This window comes from Macrobrachium rosenbergii, chromosome 55, assembly GCF_040412425.1.
Source record: "Macrobrachium rosenbergii isolate ZJJX-2024 chromosome 55, ASM4041242v1, whole genome shotgun sequence".
NCBI classification, from domain to species: Eukaryota; Metazoa; Arthropoda; class Malacostraca; order Decapoda; family Palaemonidae; genus Macrobrachium; species Macrobrachium rosenbergii.
Window position 1 is genome coordinate 89,368,156 of NC_089795.1, and position 26,015 is coordinate 89,394,170.

The following is a 26,015-nucleotide window of genomic DNA, read 5'->3' on the forward strand; positions in this document are numbered from 1 at the left end:
CCCATTCTGGGCTGAAGGCAGATTCCAACTAGATCAGGATGCACTGCAGAAAGCTCCATTCAATCACTCATTACCTGTGCCTCTAGATAAGGATTTTAATATGGTTGTTTTCACCTAGGAGTTAATTTTTAAATATTTACAATAAAATCTTGTTAACTTTTTACCAAAGTTCAAGTAAGAAAATTGATGATCTTGATTCTTTATTAAACTTCAAATGCTTTCAATACAGTGTTCAATGACATGCTGAAATGTGAGTTTTTCAATTAAACCCACCCATTCTAATTAACAGCCTGTTCCTAAAATATAGCAAAAGTTAATTCTTGAATTACTTTATTCCATACTAATTTTCTCCAACTGTATACTGTAGTTCAATAACAAAATACATATGAAAACACTTCAGCTAAAATGATCTAAATTATTTGTTTCAAAATACTAAGTCTAACCTTTTTTACAAAGTATTTACAAAAATTCCAAATGACAGATTACTTACCATCAACAGCTTCACCTTTGTCATCACTTGCTACAAACTGTAGCATAAAGCTTGTCCAAAGAGATAAGACGGCAACAAACGTTAGGCAAAATCTCATTCCCTTAAACCATCCTGGGTACCCCCACATGGCAATATCCATATATCCAGCTATGCCAAGCCCACCTATAACAGTCAATAAACCTACTGGCTGTGGGGCCAATAATCCTAGCCATGCAATGAGTGATGGAGATACACCATACACCAAATTTGACCAATTTGGAGGCTGAGTCGTACCAACAGGGAGTGTCAGGCCCCACCGGACACCACCAAGGAACGACAGGATGGAGGCTCCGTAGTACAGCTGGGCTTGCGCTATATCTGGCATGTATACTCCACAGTTCATCATATAAAGTGGAGCTGCAACAAATGGAATCAGGCCAGAGAAGCCCAAAATTAATGCTGGTGTGGGCGAGTGTCGCACCTGGAATAAAAGATTGAACCATTACCTTCCTAGCACGAGTAACAACTAATATTTCCACAATGCCTTTAATTAAAGCTTACAAATAGGATTTGTATTTATTACTAAGGTGGTTACTAAATTATCTTCATAGGCAGCTCAAAAGTAGCAATCACCTGTTTGACATTTTCCAAAAGAGCTAGAGATGTGGTTTTGTGGTCCTCCTTAAAATTACATCTGGAAGAAGTGTGGATTGATTGGATGACTGTACCTGCAAATTACAATCTTGATATTAATTCTGCATGAATTCCACGCAAATGATTAAAAAATACAGATAAATTTCAAAGATCTGTGCTATTTGAGGAACTCTTGGTCAAGCATTTAAAAAGATCTGGATCTTTTTAAATATTTGGTTACCTCCCATTTGTTAATGATTTAATGAACGTAAAAGTAATGCAGTAGAGATATATTCAAAACACAGAGAGAGAGAGAGAGAGAGAGAGTTCCATGGTTATTTACTGAAGGACCCATTTTCTAATGGTGTCTGCTCTTCATTCTTAAACAGACTTACACAAAGTGTTACTTACAGAATTTAAGATAAGCAATTTTATCAAATGGTATGTCCACTGTCTGACAAGAAATGATTGAACTCTGAGAGAGACCTGGATCTGTATTTTATCTTATAATTACTATACAGGTAGTCCCCAGGTATCAGCGAACCAGTTTTTCGGCACTTGTCTAGCAATGAAAATAGGTGATTATCAGTACAGACTTCCGCTTATCGGCGCCGATAATCAGGTACTGGCGCCGATACATACCTAACAGAGGCGCCAATCTCTGGTTACTGGCGCCAATAGGCACCGAAAATCAGTGATTTTCACTTATCGTCACGCCATCGGAACAGAACCCCCGCCAATACCCAGGGACTGTCTTAGTTGTTTTTGTGTACAAATATGAACATACTGTACATGTACTTTGTAACACACCTTTAAAAAGACTAGAGATCCGTTTATATCGCAGAGGGAATCCACTGAAGCCCACTTCTAGTCTTGTGGGACAGTTCCTCAATAGCAACTGTAAAGGAGTCATTTTATCTGAAAAGTAAAGGAAAGTTGGTCAGTCAGACTAGTATAGTACACCTTTACTATGCCTAAAATAAACAAGCATTCTGAAAGCATCTTAAAGTAATAATTCCTCACCCTGACTAACTCCTCTTTGAAAGCATTTCAACAGATAAAATGTTGAAAAGACCTCACTGTGATTCTTGTAAATACAGAAAACTCAGACAATTTTCTCTAAAAAAAATATGCTTCCAGAAACAAAGGCCCTAAAGTTACATGCATTAACTTTTTGTGAGGTACATTTTTTCTAACTGTTTCTTTGCACTTTTCTTTGCAAAATTACAATTATAGCCAACATACTATCATAAGAGATAAGAACTAAAGCCAAAAGCAATCCCTGGGTAAATTTATGAGTTAAGCAAATAAAAAGGTGCACCCTGGAGCTGCAAAGAGGCACTAAATCCCCCTCTGAAATCTCAAGGCATACTGATCGATGTCTCTCACGTGCCGAGGTATTATAGTTGCCGTAAGTCCTTTATGGACCACTGAAGTGCTATGAACATCTTTCCCGCTAAATTCATTCAAACAGCATGGTGCGTAATAGTAATACTCATATGAGGATTCCCGTCCATCACCCAAAACCTGTTATGGATACTCATGTGAGGTTTCCCGTCCATTAAGGGTTAATGAAATATAGCTTATGAATAATAACCAAGATATCTACAGGGTTGTTCAAGTAAGAGTACTGCAGTCTCTTACTCAGAGAGAGAGAGGGAGAGAGAATAACTGTGTAACCAAGTCAAAATCAGACCCCCTGACTTACAGCACTAATTCATATGCTGGAAAGGACTGACCAAAAACATAAATGGTTTCCTACATGTTATTAACCAAAACTACAGTGCTGTATCTGCCATCTTTTCAGTCAGTATTTGTTTCCTGGAGTTATTTCATGGGCCATCAAACTGGATACTTTCTGCTGGGCTTTTGTAAAGCTAAGTCTGAAGATCAAAGTATACAAGTCATTCACTACTTTAAGGATACAGCTGTTATATGTCTGGGACAAAGTTACCTTCAGACTCGGGTTAATTTAGGTTAGATACCATATTCCATAAACAATTTTCAGTTCTTATTTAGATCTTTCACTAGTTTCCAATCCCTTTTCATGTGGTTCTGTTTCTTCTTGCAAAAATAACACATAAGCACATAGGGTTTTGCATGTTTTGTTCTTCATTCACATACTGTAATGTTGCAAAGTTATTACTTATGGTATGCAAAACTGTTTGTCAGTAAAAACAAAACTACATTAAAACTGCTCAAGTGTTCTTGGACACCCTGTTTTAGTACATAACAAGGGTCACTTCCCTGAGGGAAGAATGTCATCCTTATATTCTTAGGAAATTATGTCTGTGCTGATTATTCATCCACTTTTGTTAACATTGAGACATACGTGCATAGTCAGATCACAAATGACTGACTTCCTATGGAACCCTGCGAAGCAATCACTTCTCCACAACGGCATAAGAAAACCATATATATACTGTATCCCACAACATCTACTTGGATAAATATATATCCACCAACACTGAAGTGAGCAATGTATGAACTAATTTCCACTGAACACTGGTGAATAAAACTCCAAACAAGAACCTTTCTATCACACAGGGCCAATAACCATAGTAAAGAACCACAATCTTACTCCCCAAACTTGAGGATAGCTTGTACAATTTAGTTATTAAAGACAGAGGGAGAGAGGGTGACTGGTATGTTCTAGCTACAAAAGGGAAAGGAAGAGGGGGGGAGGTGGCTGAATGCCAAACTTTCAACAAAGTTCTGCAGCAAGTCAAATTTATATTTATGTACGAAGAATATAATTACACAATTTCTTAATGCAATGCCTAACTTCAATCGTTTCTAGTGCTCATCACAACGTCCCACCCAGACATCAAGATTATAAACCCTCGACTAGTCTATATTCATTATTCTGTATCTGCTACGTTGTCCTTTGCATTATTTCAAGTATCAATATTGTTGCAAATCCATTATTTTCTATATTCTATAACCCATATCAAAAGCCCCTGGTTTCAAATTGTGGGCCCTAAATCATATACTGTACCCAAATAGTTATGGGGAAATAGTTGAACTATGACATAAATGCAGAACTACAGGTAGTCAATAATTACCTGCAAATGAAAATTAGCCACTTTCCAAACATGTGAATGATCTATTTCTTGATTAATTATCTTGCATTTTAATGCACACCTGCCAGCCAGCCCTGGCCAATTCTGTCAACATAGCCTATGACGAGTAAGGATTTCACTACTACAAGAACAAGTGTTTGAATATTTTGTACATGCACAGGCTTCGCAGTAAAGGTGAGGAGGATGAGTACTAAAGGTGAGGAGGGTGAGTGCAATGAAAAATATGTTCATGCATTGTTTTTACTTATGTTTTATGCAATATTTTACTAGGGGACCATGTGAAAAAATGGTGTTTTTGGTGCTTCTGTAACTCCACTGTAAAGTTCAACTTGAATTCTGCTATCAAAACGCAACCGAATTCTAAAGCAATGTCCAGCAGCTATGCGCGTGTGTTTCATAACCTTGGCAAGAGCCTAACAGTTACACTATGATAATCTACTTTCTCTCCAACACACAACTTGAAGTCAGAAATTGTCAAATATGGTAATTTTGGCACTTTTTCCCACTAATAAAAATGCTATCATAATAAGAAGTTAAGTAGTTACCAGTAAAAAAATTAGACTTAGATCATCATTTAAGTTTACTGATGTTGTTTTGAGAGAATACCATTACTTATGGACATTACTTAGGATGTGTGCTACTCACAAACGTTTGTGCAATCTTTTTTTGTTTTCCCGTTACCTAATAATTAGATAACTTTTAACCAATGAAAACTTGACAACTTACTAAGTAGTCCCCAGATGTTTTCTGACTCCTAGTTTTTAATACCTGATATGCTATATTTAATTAAATAATGGCTACCTTTTAGAAGAACTTCCGATGGACAAGGGAATTATCTGTATTGAATTAAAATATTCGACATCAATGTGAAATTGCTGTACAGTAATCTCCTCTACTAAACAAACTTTGGCTAACTGAACAGAGATACCCAGACTGAGATGAGAAACAAATTTGTGCCTTCTAGCTGTAGTTTGCAACATTTTACCCCTTAATGGACCAGGCATGATCATAGGAGGATCTATAACAGGTTTTAAGCGATGGACAGGCTAACTCATATGAGTATTAATATATTACGCACCATACGATTCAGATGAATTTAGCAGGAAAGATGTTCACATCACTTCAATGGTTCAAAAATGACTTATGGCAACTGTAGTAGCTCAGCTCAGGGCAGAGGGGGGGTCAGTTCGCCTCTCTATCCCATGACGTCATTTTATTTATTTGCACATAAATATACCAAGGGATTGCCACTGGTTTTAGTTCTTATTGTTTATGTTAGTACAGTAAACCCCCTGTATTTGCTGGGGATGCATACCACATCCCCCCACAAATAGCTAAAACTCGCGAATACTTAGAACTGCCTATTTTGATAGTTCAAACACACAAAAAAAACTAAAAATGCTGATACAGGTACTATCCTACTTACAATGGGGTTAGGTTCCAAAAAACCCATTGTTTGTTGGAAAAAGCGTATCTCGAATATAGCTTAGCCTACGCTAAGGTATTTGGTACCATGTATACATATATGGTAGCCTACCCTACACTATAAAGTATACTTTATACATACACAGTATGGTAATTATTAATATCAGCTAATTCTGGAGGTTCATGCAAAGTGACTTATGATAATTCAATACAAAGAGAAATTGAATAACAAACAAGAATTAGCTTAGCCTACACTATGGTATATCGTATACATACATGGTAGCCTAGCCTACATTATACTGTACTCTATAGAGTAAACCCCCCGTATTTGAGGGGGATGTGTACCGCACCCCCCACCCCCACGAATAGCTAAAATCCGCGAATACTTAAAACCCCTCTAAAAACACTTAAAACTGCCTATTTTGATAGTTTAAACACAAGAAAAACCCTCTAAAAATGCTTATACCTGAGTATTTTAATAGTTTTATCACAAAAAGTGCAATTATTCATGAAAATTATATGAAAATACAGTAATTTGTGAATATTTCTCAGTGAAAAATACCGGAAATGGGTGAATTTTCCACGAATAATAAGTAGATATGTTCCACAGAGAAACCCACAAATGCATGAGTCCGCGAATCGTGAGAATGCGAATACAGGGGTTTAATGTACTGCACTTATATTGCTCTTGAATTATAAATTGCAATCATACTGATCAATGTTTGGTTTGGAAATTGATTATGTGGTAAGTTTATTTCGCTTTATTTAACCCAGTTCAGAGGGCTTTTCTTGCTTTTACTTAGCGTAAATGAATCTCTAGATACTTTACTTACATGGGGCAAGGTTATTTTCATTATACGAAGTCTTTTTAAGTAGAAATATAACTTAAATACGTCTCATTGTGGAATTAACTTAGCTATTTTTTTCGTTAAGAGATGACGTTGGCTGTTTGGGGGCATATGTTATGTGTAAAAAAATCAAAATTCCGTTCACTATTTTCACTTGATTCCGTCATAATAAGAGCTTTACGTATTTATGGTTTATCGGCGTAAAAATAGCAGTAATGTGTTCTTTCATGCCCAGTAGTTTTGATTAAAATACTTTCTCCAATTTCAATTATGGTCGAATTTCATCCATGTTACCGATGCACAATAATTTATAGTCATTAGCAGCTTGAACATTGTTTTCTCAGCTTCAGCTACAACTTGTAGCTTAAATTTAACAGTATATTTCCTTGCCGATCTTTTATCCATACTGAATAAGGGTATAATGTAAAAATATATCAGTCCTTTTCTACTTAACTTCATTTGTACTATACCTAAGGTAATTGTGTATTACTGTACGACGTTTGAAATACTGTACAAGCAAAACGGCTGTTGTTATCCGATTCGGTGATAAGCAAAACAACAGTTCCTCGGTCGGCTGTTTATGGCTGCAAGCATTTAAGTGAGAGTATAACGTTACTAACAATACTTTTATCATTGTCTTTTACTTTTTTAACTAGAAGATGGGATAAAGAGACAGAGGAAAAGAAGTTGGTCTATTGTAATTTGGTCTCTCTCGCTGCCTGCACCCACGCGAAATTTAAAACTATTTTATAAATATTGATGTATCAGTATTAACTGCTTACCCCACTGCAAAATCGAATAATCGTAAGACGAATTATTGCAACTCGAGCATTACCTGAGTATTTTAATAATTTTATCACAAAAAGTGCAGTTAGTCATGAAAATGAGATGAAAATACAGTAATTGGAGAATATTTCTTGGTGAAAAATACTGTGAATGGGCAAATTTTCAGCGAATTATGTGTACACTGTATATATGTTCCATAGAGAAATCTGTGGATCATGTCAACTATAATTGTAATTTTGCAAAGAAAAGTGCAAAGAAATATTAGAAAAAACATGTATACCTCACAAAAAGTTGCAGCATCTCACCATCTCAGTAAATCTCGTAAATATTTTACAATAAATATACTCAGAATTTGTTGCTGATTTAGTTCTTATCGGTTATGATACTGTGTGAGCTGTAATTATAATTTTACAAAATAAAATAAAATAAATTATTAGAAATAATTTGGTAAAATTAGCATATTTTTACAAATGTCTTGGAAAAGAGGCCCTTCACAGGGTTGTAAATATTCACTTTCAACTTCCCAAGAAAGGTACAGAACATTCTTTAGAATTTTTTTCTTACACCATGTGCATTGCATATCTTCCACTTTCCAGTAATGTTTTTTTTCTAAAATTGGCCAACCTTAAAGTCTGCCCAGTCAGGGGGTGTGTTTAATATACAGTATATTTAACCCATCCTATACGGGTTAAGAGAGAAATATGCATGGCTAACGGACGACAGTAATGTCTTACTTGCCAGTTAGGTTATCATGAAATTCAGTAGGCCTATTTCGCAATAATGATTTATGGAGCTGTGGGTCAATTTAGGAAAGTGAAGTTCGGGGAGGGGGAGGGATGAAGCCTACCTAGTCAGGTAGGACCCTGTGCCCTAAATTATACTAGGTTTATGCTTCTGGTAAAAAATTATACCACAATAACTGACCCACATGTAATGACATGGCCATGACTAGCTTACACAAGAGGGCTATTCTCTTAGTCTGGCTAGGCTAAATATCTTTACTGGTAGGCTAATACCATACTATGGAGTGGAATATGGAATTTAGACCAAAGGCCATGCAATGGGACCTATGAGGTCATTCAGCGCTGAAGCGGAAATTGGCAGTAAAAAGGTTTTTAAGGTGTTAAAGGAGGAAAACCTCGCAGTTGCACTATGAAACAATTGTTAGGAGAGGGCGCAAAGCAAGATGAAGGAGAGAGAATATGAATGTGGGTACAGTAAAAGGAATGAAAGGGGTTGCAGCTAGGGGTCGAAAAGACGGTGCAAAGAACCTTACGTAATGCCTACAGTGCACCACGTGACGTGCACTGATGGCAATAATCCCTGCGGAGTAATACTTTACTATGGAACAGTTATGCACACGTCATGCTACTATGTATGTCAGGTTAGGGTGTCCTGGGCTGGCCAGGTCAGGGCACGGCACCCTAGGACAGGTTTAGATGGGCATTATAAGTGATGCCTTGTGTTCATGTTCATGTCTTCTGTTCATGTTTAAGTCTTTTGGGGGATCGAAGACGTAGGTTGGCTTACCCTAGTATACACATTTAAGTAGAAAAAAAAAAAATGCAAGAATATCATAGACATTTCAAGGATTAAAGACCAGACTATTGTAGGCCTTTATAGCCTAGGCCTACTACATTCCTCTGGGTTGCGGTCTACTTAAAAGCAACTATAAAACATATGCCTAGTCCTATACATATACTATGCATACAGAGATGGGTAAATCTAAGCAAGCGCTCCCCACGGACCGTTACCGTGGAAATTGATTTTTCCTTTGAGGTAATTCGAAGTACTAGCTTCGCGCCTGTTTTTACCCTGGAAACTGGTTTTTTCTACACTTTTAGGACTTCTGACACTGCCGGTGCATTTGTTTGTTGTCGGCCAAATGGAATGTCCCTTCGCCGTGTTTAGTGCTGGCCCGGTGGGGGCGGTACCCATACATTAACAAGTCATTGCACTTGCCGGATGGGATATGAACTGTTCCAAATAGACATATATACCCGTGCTCTGTCTTGTGAAGATTACATATGGAAACCCCTTGTTGGATGGACTTCAGGGGTTAATTACAGGTTAATTACATTCGTGTGACAAAAATTGAAGGTAAATTCATAATTAGCAACCAAAAAACTGTAGAAAAGTCAAGTTAGAAGGAAATCGCCGCCACGGAGCTACCACTTAGATCCACCTCCTTTGCTTTTAGTGTTGCTGATGGAGGAGGTGGTGGTGTTTATTGTTGGTCAATTATTATCAACCTCATGTCTCTATCCGACATGGCTGGGGACTCGGTAGAACTATAGGGTAGATCAGCGTCGCCGACGGCACTATGACTTGACTTTTTCTACAGTTTTTTGGTTGCTAATTATGAATTTACCTTTCATTTTTGGCGCTCGATTCTAATTAACCTTTAATTAACCGCTGACGTCCATCCAACAAGGGGTTTCCATACGCGATCTTCACAAGACAGAGCAGGGTTCATATCCCGTCCGGCAAGTGCAATAACTTTTTAACGTATGGGTACCCCACCTCCCCAGCCAGTACTAAACACGGCGAAGGGGCATTCCATTTGGCCGACAACAAACAGATGCACCGCCAGTAACAGAACAACCTAAAAGTGTAGAAAAAACCAGCTGAAAAGGTAAAAACAGGCGCGGAGCTAATACATAGAATTACCGGGGACTCCTTGGGAAAGCGGGGTTTTGGGTGAGGGGGGAATCGTTGGGAGACAGACCCAATCGCTGTGCTGTCGTTATGGAATGGTTCTGCGAATACGATAAGTCATTACAGGGGGTTTGGCTGAAGGAACCTATTATAAAAGGAACCATACTATCCTAACATACCCTAAACTAACCTAACCTAGCAGGCAGTGTTATTTAGCCGGGGGGCTCCGCCCCCTGGTGAAGGAAACTCCACGTTTTACCAAAAGCTCCCCTGTAACACTGCGCATGCGCGGTAGCAAAAATATAATTATGTCTGAGGTTAATTACAGTCGACTACCATAAAATAACGGTAAATTGTTATTAAGCACCGAAAATACCATTTAAAAAATACATATCTCGAAGGTTGTTGCTTAAAAATACCCTTAATTAAATATTACTAAAAAAAAAATTTGATGCCCAAAAACCTAAATTCGAACTTTTCCCAAAAGAGGAACCATTAAATTTCCCGGTGCCTGATCATTTGACAAGCAAAAATAAACATTTAAACATTGCAACGCACTTTTCTAAAAGCTTTCCTTCGATAATTACCTCCACTGCGGTGCAATAAGTAATCCAATTGCCATTTGCTGTAATGAACGAGGACCGTCCTCCGGAGTCACGTCTCTAAGATTGCAGAAGTTTGTTTTGATCGGCGAAGTTGAATGACGTCGACATATTTTAGATTGGGTAATCTTGGATAATTGTGTAGTCGTCAGATCCGCCATGTTGGTAAGAGGCTTTTAGGTCCGTGTAAATCGTCGATAGTTGCACAAGAATGGAAGCTATTAAGGCTAAAATTATACATACACACACACACACAATATATATATATATATATATATATATATATATATATATATATATATATATATATATATATATATATATTGTGCAGTTTTGAAACAGTGACATTGAAACCTGTGGAAAAATAATCGTCATTCCAGGAGGAACACGATAAATAAATAGATAAGTAAATCAAAGAAACCATTATCATATTACGTATTAATAAACAACTATATATAGTATATGTATATATATTTAGAGAGAGAGAGAGAGAGAGAGAGAGAGAGAGAGAGAGAGAGAGAGAGAGAGAGAGAGAGAGGTTATCATCATCAATCATGTTTATTTTTTAAAAGAGACCCCTCATCGACCAACATTTAGCTCCACCAGGAATACCTCATTTATTCGTCAGTTATAATCTCTCTCTCTCTCTCTCTCTCTCTCTCTCAATAGTGAGTTTGCTTGTGCCATATTATAACACATTCGTTAAGTAGCGTAATAGTAGCGCCACACAACGACACACCTTTAAAAGCTAGATCTATTTTCCACGCCAGCTGGACCGGTGTTCACTAGATCACGTATACGAAAACTTGTGGGATAAAAATAAGTTTATTTTCGTCCAGTGGCAATTATATTACGACATTGGCTGCGCCGTGAATGATTAAGAAAGGTAAATGAATAAACCATCCGCAAATATACTGATAGAGGAAAGCGGTGGGCAGGAGAGGACCATTTTGGTAAAGAGGAAGAGGATAGGAGTCGGTGAATGAGCATAGAGAGCGATCAAATTAAATAACAAGTAGTGGAAAATTATATATGGAACACAGCCACTCGCTGGAAGTGTGGCTACCGAAGGCTTATCTGCCTTAACAGATTACAAGGGCGATGTGATATATATATATATATATATATATATATATATATATATATATATATATATATATATATATATATATATATATATATATATATATATAATATAGATGATAGGATATATGAAATACCTCCTCAGCTGTCTGTGCGTTTCACTTATTATTTTGCAACCATGAAGTACTATTTGAAATCATTCATGCTACACTACTGAACTTTGAATCTTTCAAGAAAAAAGCATCGATAAAGCAAACGCTCCCTCTCTCTCTCTCTCTCTCTCTCTCTCTCTCTCTCTCTCTCTCTCTCTCTCTCTCTCTCTCTCTCACACACACACACACACTTTTGTATACGCTCATTAACTACAAAATTATATCCGAGCAGAAAATAAACGCACTGACACTTTGCTGGAAGGACGAATATAAGTATGGTTCGGTCTAAACTTATATTCATCTTCGTGACATAGTGTGTTAGTGTGCTTGATGAACCTCTTGTGCCTGAGTTCGAATCCTTCCTTAGAAGGAGATAGCTTCATCATATATTTCCCGCTAGGATACAGGATTTTATTGATAATCATCATATATATAAGAGTGCATGGATGCCGTGAAGTTACGAGATCGCTGTGACTAGGGGATGTTCTCTCTCTCTCTCTCTCTCTCTCTCTCTCTCTCTCTCTCTCTCTCTCTCTCTCTCTCTCTCTCTTTCTTTTAAGCATTGCTTGAACGAGAAAGGGCCAGTTACTGGCATAAGGTCAGGTTAATCTGATATCATAACAGCAAATAAATTATATACAGATAAGGGTTCAGCTAGGTCTGCCCACAAAATTCGACCATTCGTGGATTTTCAAGGGCAGAATCAGCCACATCATTGTGCAATCCGGCTCTCGTATGGAAGATTGTACATAATCTACATTAATTTTCACTTTGAAGTCTAATTGGAGAACAACTGCGTTTATACGTTATGTTTTATCTGTAATCTGAATGACGACAGCAGAATGACAGAAAGTAAACCGCAGGAATTTGACATTTAGGATAACGACAAGGAAGCTATTACAACAAATATCACAACTAGTCTCATTAATTTGACCTCGTTTAGTTAGATTATTGTGCTAAAAAAAAAAGAGACTTTTTTCCGGTGCTCTTCCTATATGACTCGTCCTATGTGACGTCAATAGGACATTCGGACTATCGCCGCCAAAACCAATTTCTTCTTGTAAAAACGTCTCTGGACTTTAAAACCGGTTTGTATTTTTTTCTTTTCTTTTGCTGTATAATGCAAGGGTACACGTGAGCGTTCAGATGCCCTCAAATATTATATTTATTAATAATTAAAAAAAGTAAAAATTGAGCCGGTATTTCTTCAGCGCAATCGAGTTTTCTGCACATCGTATAATCAAAGCCACCGAAAACAGATCTATCTTCGGCGGTCTCGGTATAATGCTGTATGAGCCGCGGCCCATGAAACTTCAACACGGCCCGGTGGTGGCCTAGCCTATATCGTTACCAGATGAACGATTATGGCTAACTTTAACCTTAAATAAAAAAAAAAAAAACCAAGGCTAGAGGGCTGCAATTTGGTATGTTTGATGTTTGGAGAGTGGATGACCAACATACCAATTTGCAGCCCTCTAGCCTCAGCAGTTTTTAAGTTCTGAGGGCGGACAGTAAAAGGTGCGGACGCCTAACAGTACCCTAATATCGCCCAGTTTAGTGACTACAGCCTTATAAATTTCTTTTTGCTTCAGTTTTTTTTTTTTTTTTTTTTTTTTTAATACAACTATCTCCATGGCAACACGTTAGACATCCATAATGAGTAGTAATGATATAATTCTGACCACTCTGATAAAAGTCCATAGAGCAGATGAATTATGAGGGAAATATGTTGATATGTTTTCCATTGTTTCAATATTAGTCTATACCGGTATCTATGTATGCATTTGAGACACCTTTTGTAAAGATTATTCTATTTTCCTGGGAAATGCAAAGTTCGGAAGCTTACGAGATTTACACTTTACTTTCGTAATGGCATTAAGTTTATCTTTACTTTGTAATAAACAATTTCTATAGTTTGTGCATAAATCTCTACTTGCACTGTGCTTACTGTACATTTGACAAAAAGGTTTCAAAGTGGTAATGAATGCTAAATTATAGACCCACATAAGCCAGGCTGATGAATTTCCTGTGTTGAGGATTTTCTTTAATAACTTGTCTATTTATTTACTTTAAAATAGCCTTGGTAGACAACTTGAAGCGTCATAATTATCTCCGCATTTCCCTTGTTCCAATTTCCACCACGAAGGGTCACCCGTTCGACAGGCTAAGTACGAACCCGGCTACCTAGGTAGTCATCCTTACGTTAACTTGACCCTCAAAAGCGCAGGTCAGCGGATAAATCCTAAACCAAACAAGAAGACCTTCTATTAATATAGAAGACCTTCTATTAATATAAGAATAACACTGATATCAAGGAATTAACATCATTAGTCCGGTTCGTACTTGGCTCGTTTGACTGCAGCGAAGGAAGTTCAACTGTGACGGTTAAATAGCATTCGCCTAGTCGTAATTCAATGCATAATTCTGTAGTTTTAACAAATGACGTTCATGATACAACAATACTACTAAGACACCAAATCTTTGTAGTTGTAAGTTGAAACAAAGCTATTGATTTAAATATCTATCTTGAGCTGAATGAAATTCAGTCTTGTCAAGATCAACAGCAAGTTCTTCATGATGACTTTAAACATCAATCGTAAATTTAAGCCTTTTTTCCTCATTACCGATGGATTATCTCATGAACATGGTTTCGGTGGCTGCAACGCCAGTTTTTTTATATCAAATCAAAAAACAATTAACCACAGTTATTTAAAGAGATTAACAAATTCTTTTTTCTTTTTAACGCCCGCCAGATCTAATAGACCATGGAAGATAACTTCGATTCCATTCTTACGCAGCTGGGCACCGGAAAATGGAATTTATTCTATTACATCACGTTATCGTACTATAAGTATTTATTAATAGTTTTTTTCCACCAATATTTTGCTTATATAACGTTTGTAGTCCTATCTAACAAGCAAAAAATGCGACGAAGTTAAGAAACTTCGGCCTGAATTTGAGTGGTGGATCCTTCACTTTTGATCCATTCGTCTTCATGGTTATCTCAGGAATTGTGGAAATTCCTTCAAATACCGTAACCATTCCGATAGTTTCTTATTTTGGGCGCAAAATCCCACTGATTGTAAGTTACTTCATTACTGGAGTGTCAATGCTCATACAGGCAGTAATATCTGAAGGTAATAAATGTACATTTATTTAACTCAAATGTTAATATGAAGTTTCAGCAACTATATATATATGTGGACAGTCAATTAGCCATTGCTTACCATTTGATTCCCAAGCACTAAAAACAATATTAAACATTCTATTTCTAATGCCCAACAGAGCAAATGTGGCTCTTGATAACAATGGTAATGATCGGGAAGTTGGCCATTAGCATCGTGTTCCAGATCCTGTTTCTTTATGCTTCCGAGCTCAATGATACTGACATAAAGAAGACAAAACCTACAATAATATATTTAAGTACGTGAAAATATGTAGAGGTCCAATATAACTATGCTGCTACTGTTGTTTGCCCTCATTGTGGTGAACCACATCGATATTACTGAGGTACTAGGGCTACTAACGATCCAATGGGTAAAATGCGATGTTTTCAGTTGTGTTTCTGTTGTGATGCGGAAAAAGAAAATTTTCTTGAAATGACTCCATCTGTCACAATTTCCTGAACTCAAAATGGCAGTAACCGAGGTGTAAGTGTTCTTATCTTTGTAGGAAATTCAGTGAGGCATTCATTAAACCTCCTTCAGATTTCTTCAACTCATTGTTGTTTCTGCAAATAGCGTACAGAACACAGAATATGTCCTATACAGTGAACGGATCAAACAGTTAGGCAAACTCAAACTAACACTTTATCCACCCAGCCTATCAAGACCCAAAGATTCAAAGAGAACTACAATACTGCTGAAACAGGCTGCATTGCCACGCATATTACTGCATTAAGCAACAGTTGCCTAAAATACACAGTATGCCATTCTGTCCGGTAAAGCAAAGAAAATACGGTAACAAAATCATCAAAGTTTAGTGGTATTACTGCGAGAATATGATTAGCTATGTACGTATCATTATACAGTACATACATCCATTGTACTGCAACACTAAAAAACTCATCTTATTTACACACTGAAATATCCAGAATACTTTTGGTACAGCACATGTAAAATATGGCTAACATCTCATTTAACTTACATATCACTGATATTTGTGTAACCCAACCTGGAGTGGGTAAAAAGAATAAAAACCTCTACAACAAGTTAATACAGTGTACCATACCTCTAACTTTACTAATGTACCTAACATATTTATCAAGAAACTAAGTGTTGTCATGTATTATATGTTTCATATTCTGGGCACATGAAATATTCAAGCACATGAGAAACATTCGTCTATTTTTACAATACGAATACAGATGAAAATATGTGTATTAATAACTGGCTGAAATAGAAGTTCCTATTAGAATTTCCTGGAAATTTAGAATTTGAAGCCAAGTCAAGTAGGCCTACTGGGATCACTACAGTTTGTTGCTTCTTTACGTTTACAGTACGTGACCAGTAACCTGGAATCTGAAACTAAAGAAAACATCATCATTTTCTGCACTGCTCATATCTCTGCAAACAACAAACACAGCTCTCATGAAAAGTGTGAAAGTTGGGGAATGTTTGACTAACGAACCCATACCTTAAAGAATAATGGAATGAACAGATGAAGCGAATGAAAGCAAAAGAAACAAATGGAGAATAAAAGGAAATATATAAACCAAAGAACAGTCATCATAAGATTCAGAATTAATTTTTTTATAAAAAAAGGGACTCAAAGTATATAGCATGAGAAAAAGGTATCATGAGTACTAATCATTTTCACTAACAGCACAATAGTAGCTGAAAATGTCAAAATGTAAAATATAAAAGCACCGTCTACATGTGCAAAAAATGTGCAGCATCAAACAAAAAAATTTAAAAACTTGGAAAAATATGGTAATCAAAACACAGTAATATAAGAAGTGAAAAGCCCCTGATTCCAAAATCACCATGGATAAAAAAATTTCCCCACCATAATCAGAGTAAATGATGAGAAAAAAGTGCACCTTATACCAATAAAAATAGAATGGTACGTACTTTAATTTAAAAAAATGTGTTAACTGCAAGAGCACTAATCTAACTTCAATTTATGCTGAGATCACCCAAAGAAGTGAGAAAAAGAGAAAGACTGATAAAGGGATTTTGAAATATGAAAGAAAAGTCTTTAAGTGAACTGAGTCACTAACAGAGGAGTTAATTACAACTCAGAGGAAATTACAAAATGAGGTGAGAGTGTTCCAGGGGCTGACTACAAAGTAATCAAGGGAACAGTATCTGTATGTATGTAAGATGCAGTCAAACATTGCAAATGTAATAACTAAAGTGGGCAGTAATGATGAAAAGCTTTTTAAATGCACACACTCAAAAGATATGTACGAACTAAGTTTTCTAACACCATTCATAAAAGATAAAACATCTTTTCTCTATGCACCTTCCTCGTCCGCAGGAGAAAATATAAATGTGTATGGTGGTAGTTTTAAGCTGATATCTAGGGACTGGTATATTTTTCATACTAGGTCCTATCGGTGGTGTGGCAGGTCTGGCGAGTGGCCAGCAGTCCCCCAAATGCTGGTCGCTTGCCCTTCCTGACCGTTGTGTGTCTCCAGATGTCAGCTGTGACTCCTCTTGGCTTGGTCCTATCGGTTATGGGGCAGGTCCAGTGAGCGGCCGGCAGTCCCCCAACTGCTGGTCACTCGCAGTCCCCGTTGTGTGTCTCCAGACTGCTGGTCACTTGGCTTGGTCACTTCGGTGGTGTGGCTGGTCTGGTGAGCGGCCAGCAGTCCTCCAGATTGCTCTCCCTTCCTGGCCGTTGCGTGTCTCTAGAATCATCAGGGGTCGTCTTGGCTTGGTCCTATCGGTGGTGTGGCAGGTCTGGTGAGCGGCCAGCAGTCCTCCAACTGCTATTCGCTCTCCCTTCCTGGCCGTTGCGTGTCTCTAGAATCATCAGCGGGTCGTCTTGGCTTGGTCCTATCGGTGGTGTGGCAGGTCCAGTGAGCGGCCAGCAGTCCCCCAAATGCTGGTCGCTCGCTGTTCCTGGCCGTTACGTGTCTCCAGGTGTTGGTGGCGGCTCATCTTGGTTTGGTCCTATCGGTGATGTGGCAGGTCCGGTGAGCGATGAGCAGTCCCCCAACTGCTCTTCGCTCACCCTTCCTGGCCGTTGCGTTTCTCTAGAATCGTTGGCGGGTCGTCTTGGCTTAGTCCTATCAGTGGTGTGGCAGGTCCGGTGAGTGACGAGCAGTCCCCCAACTGCTCTTCGCTCACCCTTCCTGGCCGTTGCGTTTCTCTAGAATCTTTGGCGGGTCGTCTTGGCTTGGTCCTATCGGTGGTGTGGCAGGTTCGGTGAGCGGCCAGCAGTCCTTCAACTGCTGGTCGCTCACCATTGTTGGTCGTTGCGTGTCTCCTGGTGTTGGTGGTGGCTCGTCTTGGCTTGGTCCTATCAGTGGTGTGGCAGGTCCGGTGAGCGACGAGCAGTCCCCAACTGCTGGTCGCTCGCCCTTCCCGCTCGTTGCGTGTCTCCAGGTGACAGCGGCAGCTCCTCTTGGCTTGGTCCTATCGGTGGTGTGGCAGGTCCGGTGAGCAGCCAACAAACCCCCAACTGCTGGTCACTCGCCCTTCCCGGCCGTTGTGTGTCTCCAGATGTAGGCGGCGGCTCCTCTTCGCTTGGTCCTATCGGTTGTGTGGCAGGTCTGGTGAGCGGTCAGCAGTCTCCCAACTACTGGTCGCTCGCCCTTCTTGGCCGTTGTGTGTCTCCAGGTGTCGGACCTGCCACACCACAGATAGGACCAAGCCAAAAGGAGCCGCCGCCGACACCTGGAGACACACAACGGCCAGGAAGGGCGAGCGACTAGCAGTTGGGGGACTGCTGGCCGCTCACTGGACATGCCACACCACCAATAGCACCAAGCCAAGAGGAGCCGCCGCCGACATCTGGAGACAAGCAACGCCCAGGAATCAGCAGTTGGGAGCCTGCTGGCCACTCACTGGACCTGCCACGCCATCGATAATACCAAGCCAAGAGGAGCCACCGCCGACATCTGGAGGAACGCCATGGCCAGGAAGGGCGAGCGACCAGCAGTTGGGGGACTGCTGGCCGCTCACTGGACCTGCCACACCACCGATAGGACCAAGCCAAGAGGAGCCGCCACCGACACCTGGAGACACGCAACGAGCGGGAAGGGCGAGTGACCAGCAGTTGGAGGACTGCTCGTCACTCACCAGACCTGCCACACCACCGATAGCACCAAGCCAAGACGACCCAACGACGATTCTGGAGACACACAACGGCCAGGAAGGGCGAGCGACCAGCTGTTGGAGGCCAGCTCGTCGTTTGCCAGACCTGCCACACCACCTATAGGACCAAGCCAAGACGAGCTGCCAACGACTCCTGGAGACAGGCAATGACTGGGAAGGGCGAGCGACCATCAGTTGGGGGATTGCTGGCCGCTCACCGGACTTGCCACACCACCGATAGGACCAAGCCAAGACGACCCGCTGACGACACCTGGAGACATGCATCGGCCGGGAAGGGCGAGCGACCAGCAGTTGGGGGACTGCTGGCCGCTCACTGGACCTGCCACACCACTGACAGGACCAAGCCAAGACAAGCCGCTGCCGACAGCTGGAGACACGCAACGGCCGGGAAGGGCGAGCGACCAGCAGTTGGGGGATTGCTGGCCGCTCACCGGACGTGCCACACCACTGATAGGACCAAGCCAAGACGAGCCCATACCGCCGATAAGACCAAGACAAAACGATCCACCGACGACACCTGGAGACACGCAACGGCCATGAAGGACGAGCGACCAGTAGTTGGGGACTGCTGGCCGCTCACTGGACCTGCTACACCACTGATAGGACCAATATATATATATATATATATATATATATATATATATATATATATATATATATATATATATATATATATATATATATATATATAAACATTAAGCTGCAAATGTTGTTTAATATCCAATTCGCACTACTTCAGGAATATCACTGAAGGGGAATTATAAGTGATAAATGATTTGGTACCTGTGACTTGAGCTCCAGATAGTAGCCACCAACTACTTCCAATCAACTTTCAAGACCACTCGGCTATCAAGACAGGTTATAAGTTAATGCCAACTCTACCGTACATATACTCATCGAGTATATGTACTAGGCCTAATGCTTGAAGTTAACTATAAACCACCCTCTGTCTAAGTGGGAGAGATCTCGACTTCGATAAGCCTAGTCATAGACTTTGTGAACCTACTGAGCTACGAACCTAATCTAAGCTGGGATTGACTAACATAAGATTACCTTGATTACTGTAAAGAATAACACTTTCTTTAAATCAAACCAAGAAAACACTACGTTTAAGCTATTATCGGCTCCGCACAGACTCCACATCTGAAGTGATTTCAATGACACAAATTGCTAAAAAGGTACTTGACCCACAAGTTACTTTACTATCACAGGGCGGGCCAATATTAATATGCTGTACAAGTCACGAAAACTTGTTAGTACTGACGCCGTGCTTCAATTAACCTCCGAGACACGAACTATAAACAATTGCTTTTGGCCAACATGTCGAAGTCATCACAATGCAAGTGAGTGACGTCACGGCGTAACTCTACATAGTTTAGTTTTTTTCTTTTTGTTCTGGCATTTATCCAGTTTTGATACAAGCAAACCTGAAAAATAATCTATAGGATATTTTTTAATAAGCAAATCTGGAAAATAATCTGCAGAGTGTCTAGTTGTCAAGGAATTACATCTAAATCATTATCATTATGGATCAATTGTTATATAAAGACATCTTGCACTCTTTAGAGCGAAATTTAAACAAGCAGTCAAATTACGGGGTTTGTAATGATACAGTGCAGCATTACAGTGTAAGAAATTGCTAAAATTACTATGAACTTCTCTCTGCTATGAATGAAGGGATATATACTAAAGGAAACAGAGAGAAATCAAAGACTGGAACAAGGAAAAATCAGATATAGTAAGAATGAAAGCTGGTGGTGGGAGAGAGGGGGAAGTTGAATGCTGTGTTTTGTGGGGGGGGGGGAGGGCTGGGTCTGACCTTGGAGGAAGAGCAACATATCCGAGCCGAGTTGGTAACGGCACTATTTACCATAAATTTATTCCCAATAAACAAGAAGCATTTAAAAACAACGCCAAGTACAGTTGGGAATCTAATGACTCTTCAGCAGTAGCAACGTAGAGATGAATTTGGAATAATTTTATTAAAAGTACAAAAGAATCAGGAGTTTTAATTAAGTCTAGTCTGAGCCAGAAAACAGCAGGCCGAGGTCCTGCTAGGCCGTACTCTGCAGGTCCAAGAGAAGGTCTCAGACTATTACTGAGTCGCATGGAAGGCGTTTGTGGGTGCGTGTTTGTGCAGGTTTCTACGGACGAGTTAAGAGAGGATTTAGCTGGCGATTTTTATTCGTCTACATATGGGAATTTAGAGGATTGGTTCGATAAAGGTATGGACACAATACTTATGTTTGGATAGTAGAAGTTTGTGTGTTTGCATATTGTGTATATTTTTACGCTGTTCACACAGACATAATTGACAGTTACAAGCCAGACGATAAGCGAAGTTTATTACGAGGGGTTCCCCAAGGCGCGCATCCTTTTATAGGTTTAAATACACTTATAAACTAAAGTCTTCATTACTTGAATTCTTGCTCGAGTCCTTTTGCTTAATTATGATTTTTCATGTTTTACATACACACACACACACACACACACACACACACACACACACACACACACATATATATATATATATATATATATATATATATATATATATATATATAATTGCCAAAACGGTCGGAAATGGGAATTTACATTTAATCTAAAATCTACACATTTTGGGACGTCAATGTCAAAGAGAGAGAAGAAAGAGAGAATGTGTGTGTGTGTTTTGTGTCAGGGAGAGAGAGAGAGAGAGAGAGAGAGAGAGAGAGAGAGAGGGGGTCGCCAGTGACTTGTGGACGCAAACAATTTTTATACTATTTTATATTTTACGTATTCATGTCGGTCATATTAAAAAAAAAAAAAAAAAACTTGCAACAAACCGTGTCTGGTGCATGTGAGAATGGGTCATAAAGAGGCCCTTAACTAAAGGAAGTTCTCCAAACAGAACAAAAATAGATGTTCTTAACCGTTATGACGAACCCAATTCTAAAAGTGTATATATATGTAAAATATGGCTAGTTTTATGAATAACAGGTTCATCAATATATATATATATATATATATATACATATATATATATATATATATATATATATATATATATATATATATATCTTTTAAGTTTTGTGTTTGGTTATGTTTGAAATATATCTGTCCTCGAATGATACACTTATGCGCACGCGCGCGCAATTGGAACCAGCATAATTTTGAGAGAGAAAAAATGGCAGCATACAATGACATGGAGTTGTTAATCAACTAAAGAAAAACTGCTAGTTTCGCTGATAATTAAAAAAAGAAAGAATAATAAGCATCTGAAGTTAATCTAACCTCTTGTGTGGATTATGACCAAATCGGGTATTCCAGCCTTCGCATGAATGAATTGGAAGCATACCAGAGACCGTGATCAGAATAATCTGATCGCAACAATAGTCACAGACGACAAAAGCAAAACGTATTCAAGATTTTCAAACTCCGAGCCATGTTGATCTGCAATCTATTTAAAGCAACGATTTTTTTGGGGAAATCTGTTTTTAATGGACTGTCTTCACAATAATTGAGGATATGTGTCTGTTAATATCCATAGGCTAAAATTGTTCAAGATATAAATAAACCTTCGTTTCAAAGAAGGGCTGACTAAGTTAAACGGTTTCCATAAGACACCCTAGTATTTACTATATTTTGGGTAAATGTCACCTAACAGTACCCTAATATTGCCCAGTTTAGTGACTATAGCCTTATAATTTTCTTTTTGCTTCAGTTTTTTTTTTTAATACAACTATCTCCATGGCAACACGTTAGACATCCATACTGAGTAGTAATGATATAATTCTGTCCACTGAATTATATCATTACATATGTTGATATGTTTTCCATTGTTTCAATATTAGTCTATACCGGTATCTATGTATACATTTGAGACACATTTTGTAAAGATTATTCTATTTTCCTGGGAAATGCAAAGTTCGGAAGCTTCCGAGATTCATACTTTATTTTCATAATGGTGTTAAGTTCATCTTTACTTTGGAATAAACAATTTCTATAGTTTGTGCATAAATCTCGACTTGTACTGTGCTTACTGTACATTTGACAAAAAGGTTTCCAAGTGGTAATGAACGCTAAATTATAGACCCACATAAGCCAGGCTGATGAATTTCCTGTGTTGAGGATTTTCTTTGATAACTTGTCTATTTATTTACTTGAAAACAGCCTTGGTAGAAAACTTGAAGCGTCATAATTATCTCCGCATTTCCCTTGTTCCAATTTCCACCAGTCACCCGTTCGACAGGCTAAGTACGAACCCGGCTACCTAGGTAGTCATCCTTACGTTAACTTGACCCTCAAAAGTGGAGGTCAGCGGATAAATCCTAAACCAAACAAGAAGACCTTCTATTAATATAATAATAACACTGATATCAAGGAATTAACATCATTAATCCGGTTCGTACTTGGCTTGTTTGACTGCAGCGAAGGAAGTTCAACTGTGACGGTTAAATAGCATTCGCCTAGTCGTAATTCAATGCATAATTCTGTCGTTTTAACAAATGACGTTCATGATACAACAGTACTACCTTAACACCAAATCTTTGTAGCTGTAAGTTGAAACAAAGCTAATAATTTAAATATCTATCTTGAGCTGAATGAAATTCAGTCTTATGTCAAGATCAACAGCAAATTCTTTATGATGACTTTAAACACTAATCGTAAATTTAAGCCTTTTTTCCTCATTACCGATGGATTATCTCATGAACATGACTTCGTTGGCTGCAACGCCAGTTTTTTTTATATCAAATCAATAAACAATTAACCACAGTTATTTAAAGAAATTAACAAATTCTTTTTTCTTTTTAACGCCCGCCAGATCTAATAGACCATGGAAGATAACTTCGATTCCATTCTTACGCAGCTGGGCACCGGAAAATGGAATTTATTCTATTACATCACGTTATCGTACTGTAAGTATTTATTAATAGTTTTTTTCCACCCATATTTTCCTTATATAACGTTTGTAGTCCTATCTAACAAGCAAAAAATGCGACGAAGTTTCTTCGGCGCAATCGAGTTTTCTGTACAGAATATAATACTGTACGAAACTTCAAGCCATGGTCCATGAAACTCTTAGCACCTATGGTGATGCCAGACGCACGTCATGGCTAACTTTAACCTTAAATAAAATAAAAATCACTGAGGCCAGAGGGCTGCAATTTGGTGTGTTTGATGATTGGAGGGTGGAAGATCAACATACCAATTTGCAGCCCTCTAGCCTTAGTAGTCTTTAAGATCTAAGGGCGGACAGAAAAAAGTGTGGACAGAAAAGTATGGACGGACAGACAAAGCCGGCACGATAGTTTTCTTTTACAGAAAACTAAAATGAATAAATTATTTCCGTAATGACCAGAAAATCATAAAAAGATATATATTGAACGAATTTCTACAGTTTTACAAACTTTACTGATTTAGTCCTATTTATGTAGACTAAACTTCATCAACGCTTCAACATCCAAAGAAGTCTCTCTGATTCTTCAGAGTTAACTACACGAATCTCATAAGTTCCACAAATTATTAGTCTAAACTTCCATATATATAAGAAGTCCTACTGATTCTTTAGTATAAACTTCCACATATCCAAGAAGTTTTGCTGACTCTTTAGTCTAAACTTCCACATACCTAAGAAGCCCTACTGATTCTTCACTATATACTTCCACATATCCAAGAAGTCCTATTAAACCTTTGGTCTTAACTTCCAAACATCTAAGAAGTTCTATTAGTCTAAGCTTCCAAACATCTAAAAAGCTCTGTTCTTTAGCGTAAGGATCCCCTCACCTAGGAAGTATCGCTGACTATCTAATATTGTTTAAAATTTCCCCAAAAAAGGGTACGCATGTGTCAGCTACCACGCATTAGGAGGAGCGTTCTTGGCGCCAGCCGTTGATTATACTTGTCGCGTACCTGACTCGGCAGTCGTGACAAAAGTGTCTTTTCCAAGTGATTTTGATGCTACGGAAGATTTTGCTCTTAATAACGCATCGTTTGCTGCCAAGGACGGGAATGAAAGTGAAGAGTAAGTATCAGCAGTTCGTAGTTGTCTAGAATGATATCTTTGTGTATTTATAGTATGATGGCTTCAGTATATAATTAACTCTTTACGCTCTAATCTTCTGAGGATGCATATCGATCCAAGTAAGATACAGACAGAACAAAAACTACTCTTAAGTATCACTTACCAGGAGATAATGAATTTTTAAAGAATTAAGGACAGACAGATTCACAAGAAAATGAATTTAGCAACAATCTATACCCTTCGTACTCAACTTCAGGCAGCAATGGAAGGTCCAGTTTGAAAGTTTACTGATTCTACTGTTCACATGAAACTGAATTTAGCGACAGTCTATACATCTCATTTTAAACTTCAGCCGGCAGTGATGGGATAGTTCAAATATCAGTTTACTAATTCTGCTCTAATCCTAAGTGCTTAATTGAATGATAACGCGACTGTTCATTTCAAAACTTACAGTCTACAGCAACTGTCATATTCTTCCAAGGTCTGCGTGTACTTACCTCATCCAGAATGTCACGACTGGAAACGTTACTGAAGAGCAGTGCACTTCGTGGGACTTCGACAAAAGCACGTTTGAGTCAACGGTGACATCTGAGGTAAGAGAAAGCAGAACAGGAAATGAAATCAGATGAACAAACGTAAATAACACGAGAAACGATATAGCTAGATTATGAACATTATGTAAATGCTTATTTTCGAGTCACAGATTATACAAATCCTTTTAAACTTCTGTACTAGAAGCAAGTACAATCATTTGATATTTGGAAGCTTGAATTTCAAGTCATTGGTCCCTGTAAGCTTGTTCCATATGAATAGGGTGTATCTTCTGAATAATAATAAAAATAATAATATATTTTTTTCTGGATTGACAGTTCGACCTCGTGTGCGACTGGAAATTCCTCCGTGCAACATATCAGAGCGTCTACATGTTTGGGATTTTGGTAGGCGCAGGGGTCAATGGCTACATGGCCGACAAGTAAGAAAACTGA

The 26,015-nt window shown here is 38.7% G+C and overlaps 2 protein-coding genes across 5 annotated transcripts in view; one reads left to right on the forward strand and one right to left on the reverse strand.

Annotated features, from left to right (window-relative positions):
* Positions 1 to 187: 187 nt before the first annotated feature.
* On the reverse strand, positions 188 to 25,612 carry LOC136835633 (transmembrane protein 69-like). Of its 3 annotated transcripts, none has more exons than XM_067099434.1 (4): positions 25,527 to 25,612; positions 1,913 to 2,020; positions 1,103 to 1,197; positions 188 to 950 (listed from the first exon to the last, which is right to left on the reverse strand). In XM_067099434.1, the coding sequence occupies exons 2-4, from the start codon at positions 2,013 to 2,015 to the stop codon at positions 483 to 485; spliced, it is 666 nt and encodes a 221-aa protein (XP_066955535.1). In that variant the 5' UTR covers positions 2,016 to 2,020; positions 25,527 to 25,612; the 3' UTR covers positions 188 to 482. The 3 variants fall into 3 exon arrangements, with proteins under 3 accessions (XP_066955535.1, XP_066955533.1, XP_066955534.1); XM_067099432.1 differs by lacking the exon at positions 25,527 to 25,612 and adding an exon at positions 10,490 to 10,624; XM_067099433.1 differs by lacking the exon at positions 25,527 to 25,612 and adding an exon at positions 10,461 to 10,563.
* LOC136835631 (organic cation transporter protein-like) overlaps positions 4,238 to 26,015 on the forward strand; it is a 28,217-nt gene continuing 6,439 nt past the window's right edge. Inside the window, exons 1-5 of one of the 2 annotated variants that reach the window (XM_067099430.1) lie at positions 4,238 to 4,359; positions 23,830 to 23,923; positions 24,843 to 25,029; positions 25,511 to 25,622; positions 25,899 to 26,002. In XM_067099430.1, coding sequence (XP_066955531.1) covers positions 23,842 to 23,923; positions 24,843 to 25,029; positions 25,511 to 25,622; positions 25,899 to 26,002 — 485 coding nt within the window. In that variant the 5' untranslated portion in view covers positions 4,238 to 4,359; positions 23,830 to 23,841. Of the gene's footprint in view, positions 4,360 to 21,114; positions 21,251 to 23,829; positions 23,924 to 24,842; positions 25,030 to 25,510; positions 25,623 to 25,898; positions 26,003 to 26,015 lie in introns of those variants that run through there. The other variant, XM_067099431.1, reaches the window with a different exon arrangement.

Coding starts and splice junctions, on each gene's coding strand:
- LOC136835633 (XM_067099434.1), bottom strand. CDS start 2,015: ATGACTCCTTTACAGTTGCTATTGAGGAACTGTCCCACAAGACTAGAA. Junction 1,198..1,912: donor GATCTCTAGTCTTTTTAAAG/GTGTGTTACAAA, acceptor TGTAATTTGCAG/GTACAGTCATCCAATCAATC. Junction 951..1,102: donor TTTTGGAAAATGTCAAACAG/GTGATTGCTACT, acceptor CTTTTATTCCAG/GTGCGACACTCGCCCACACC.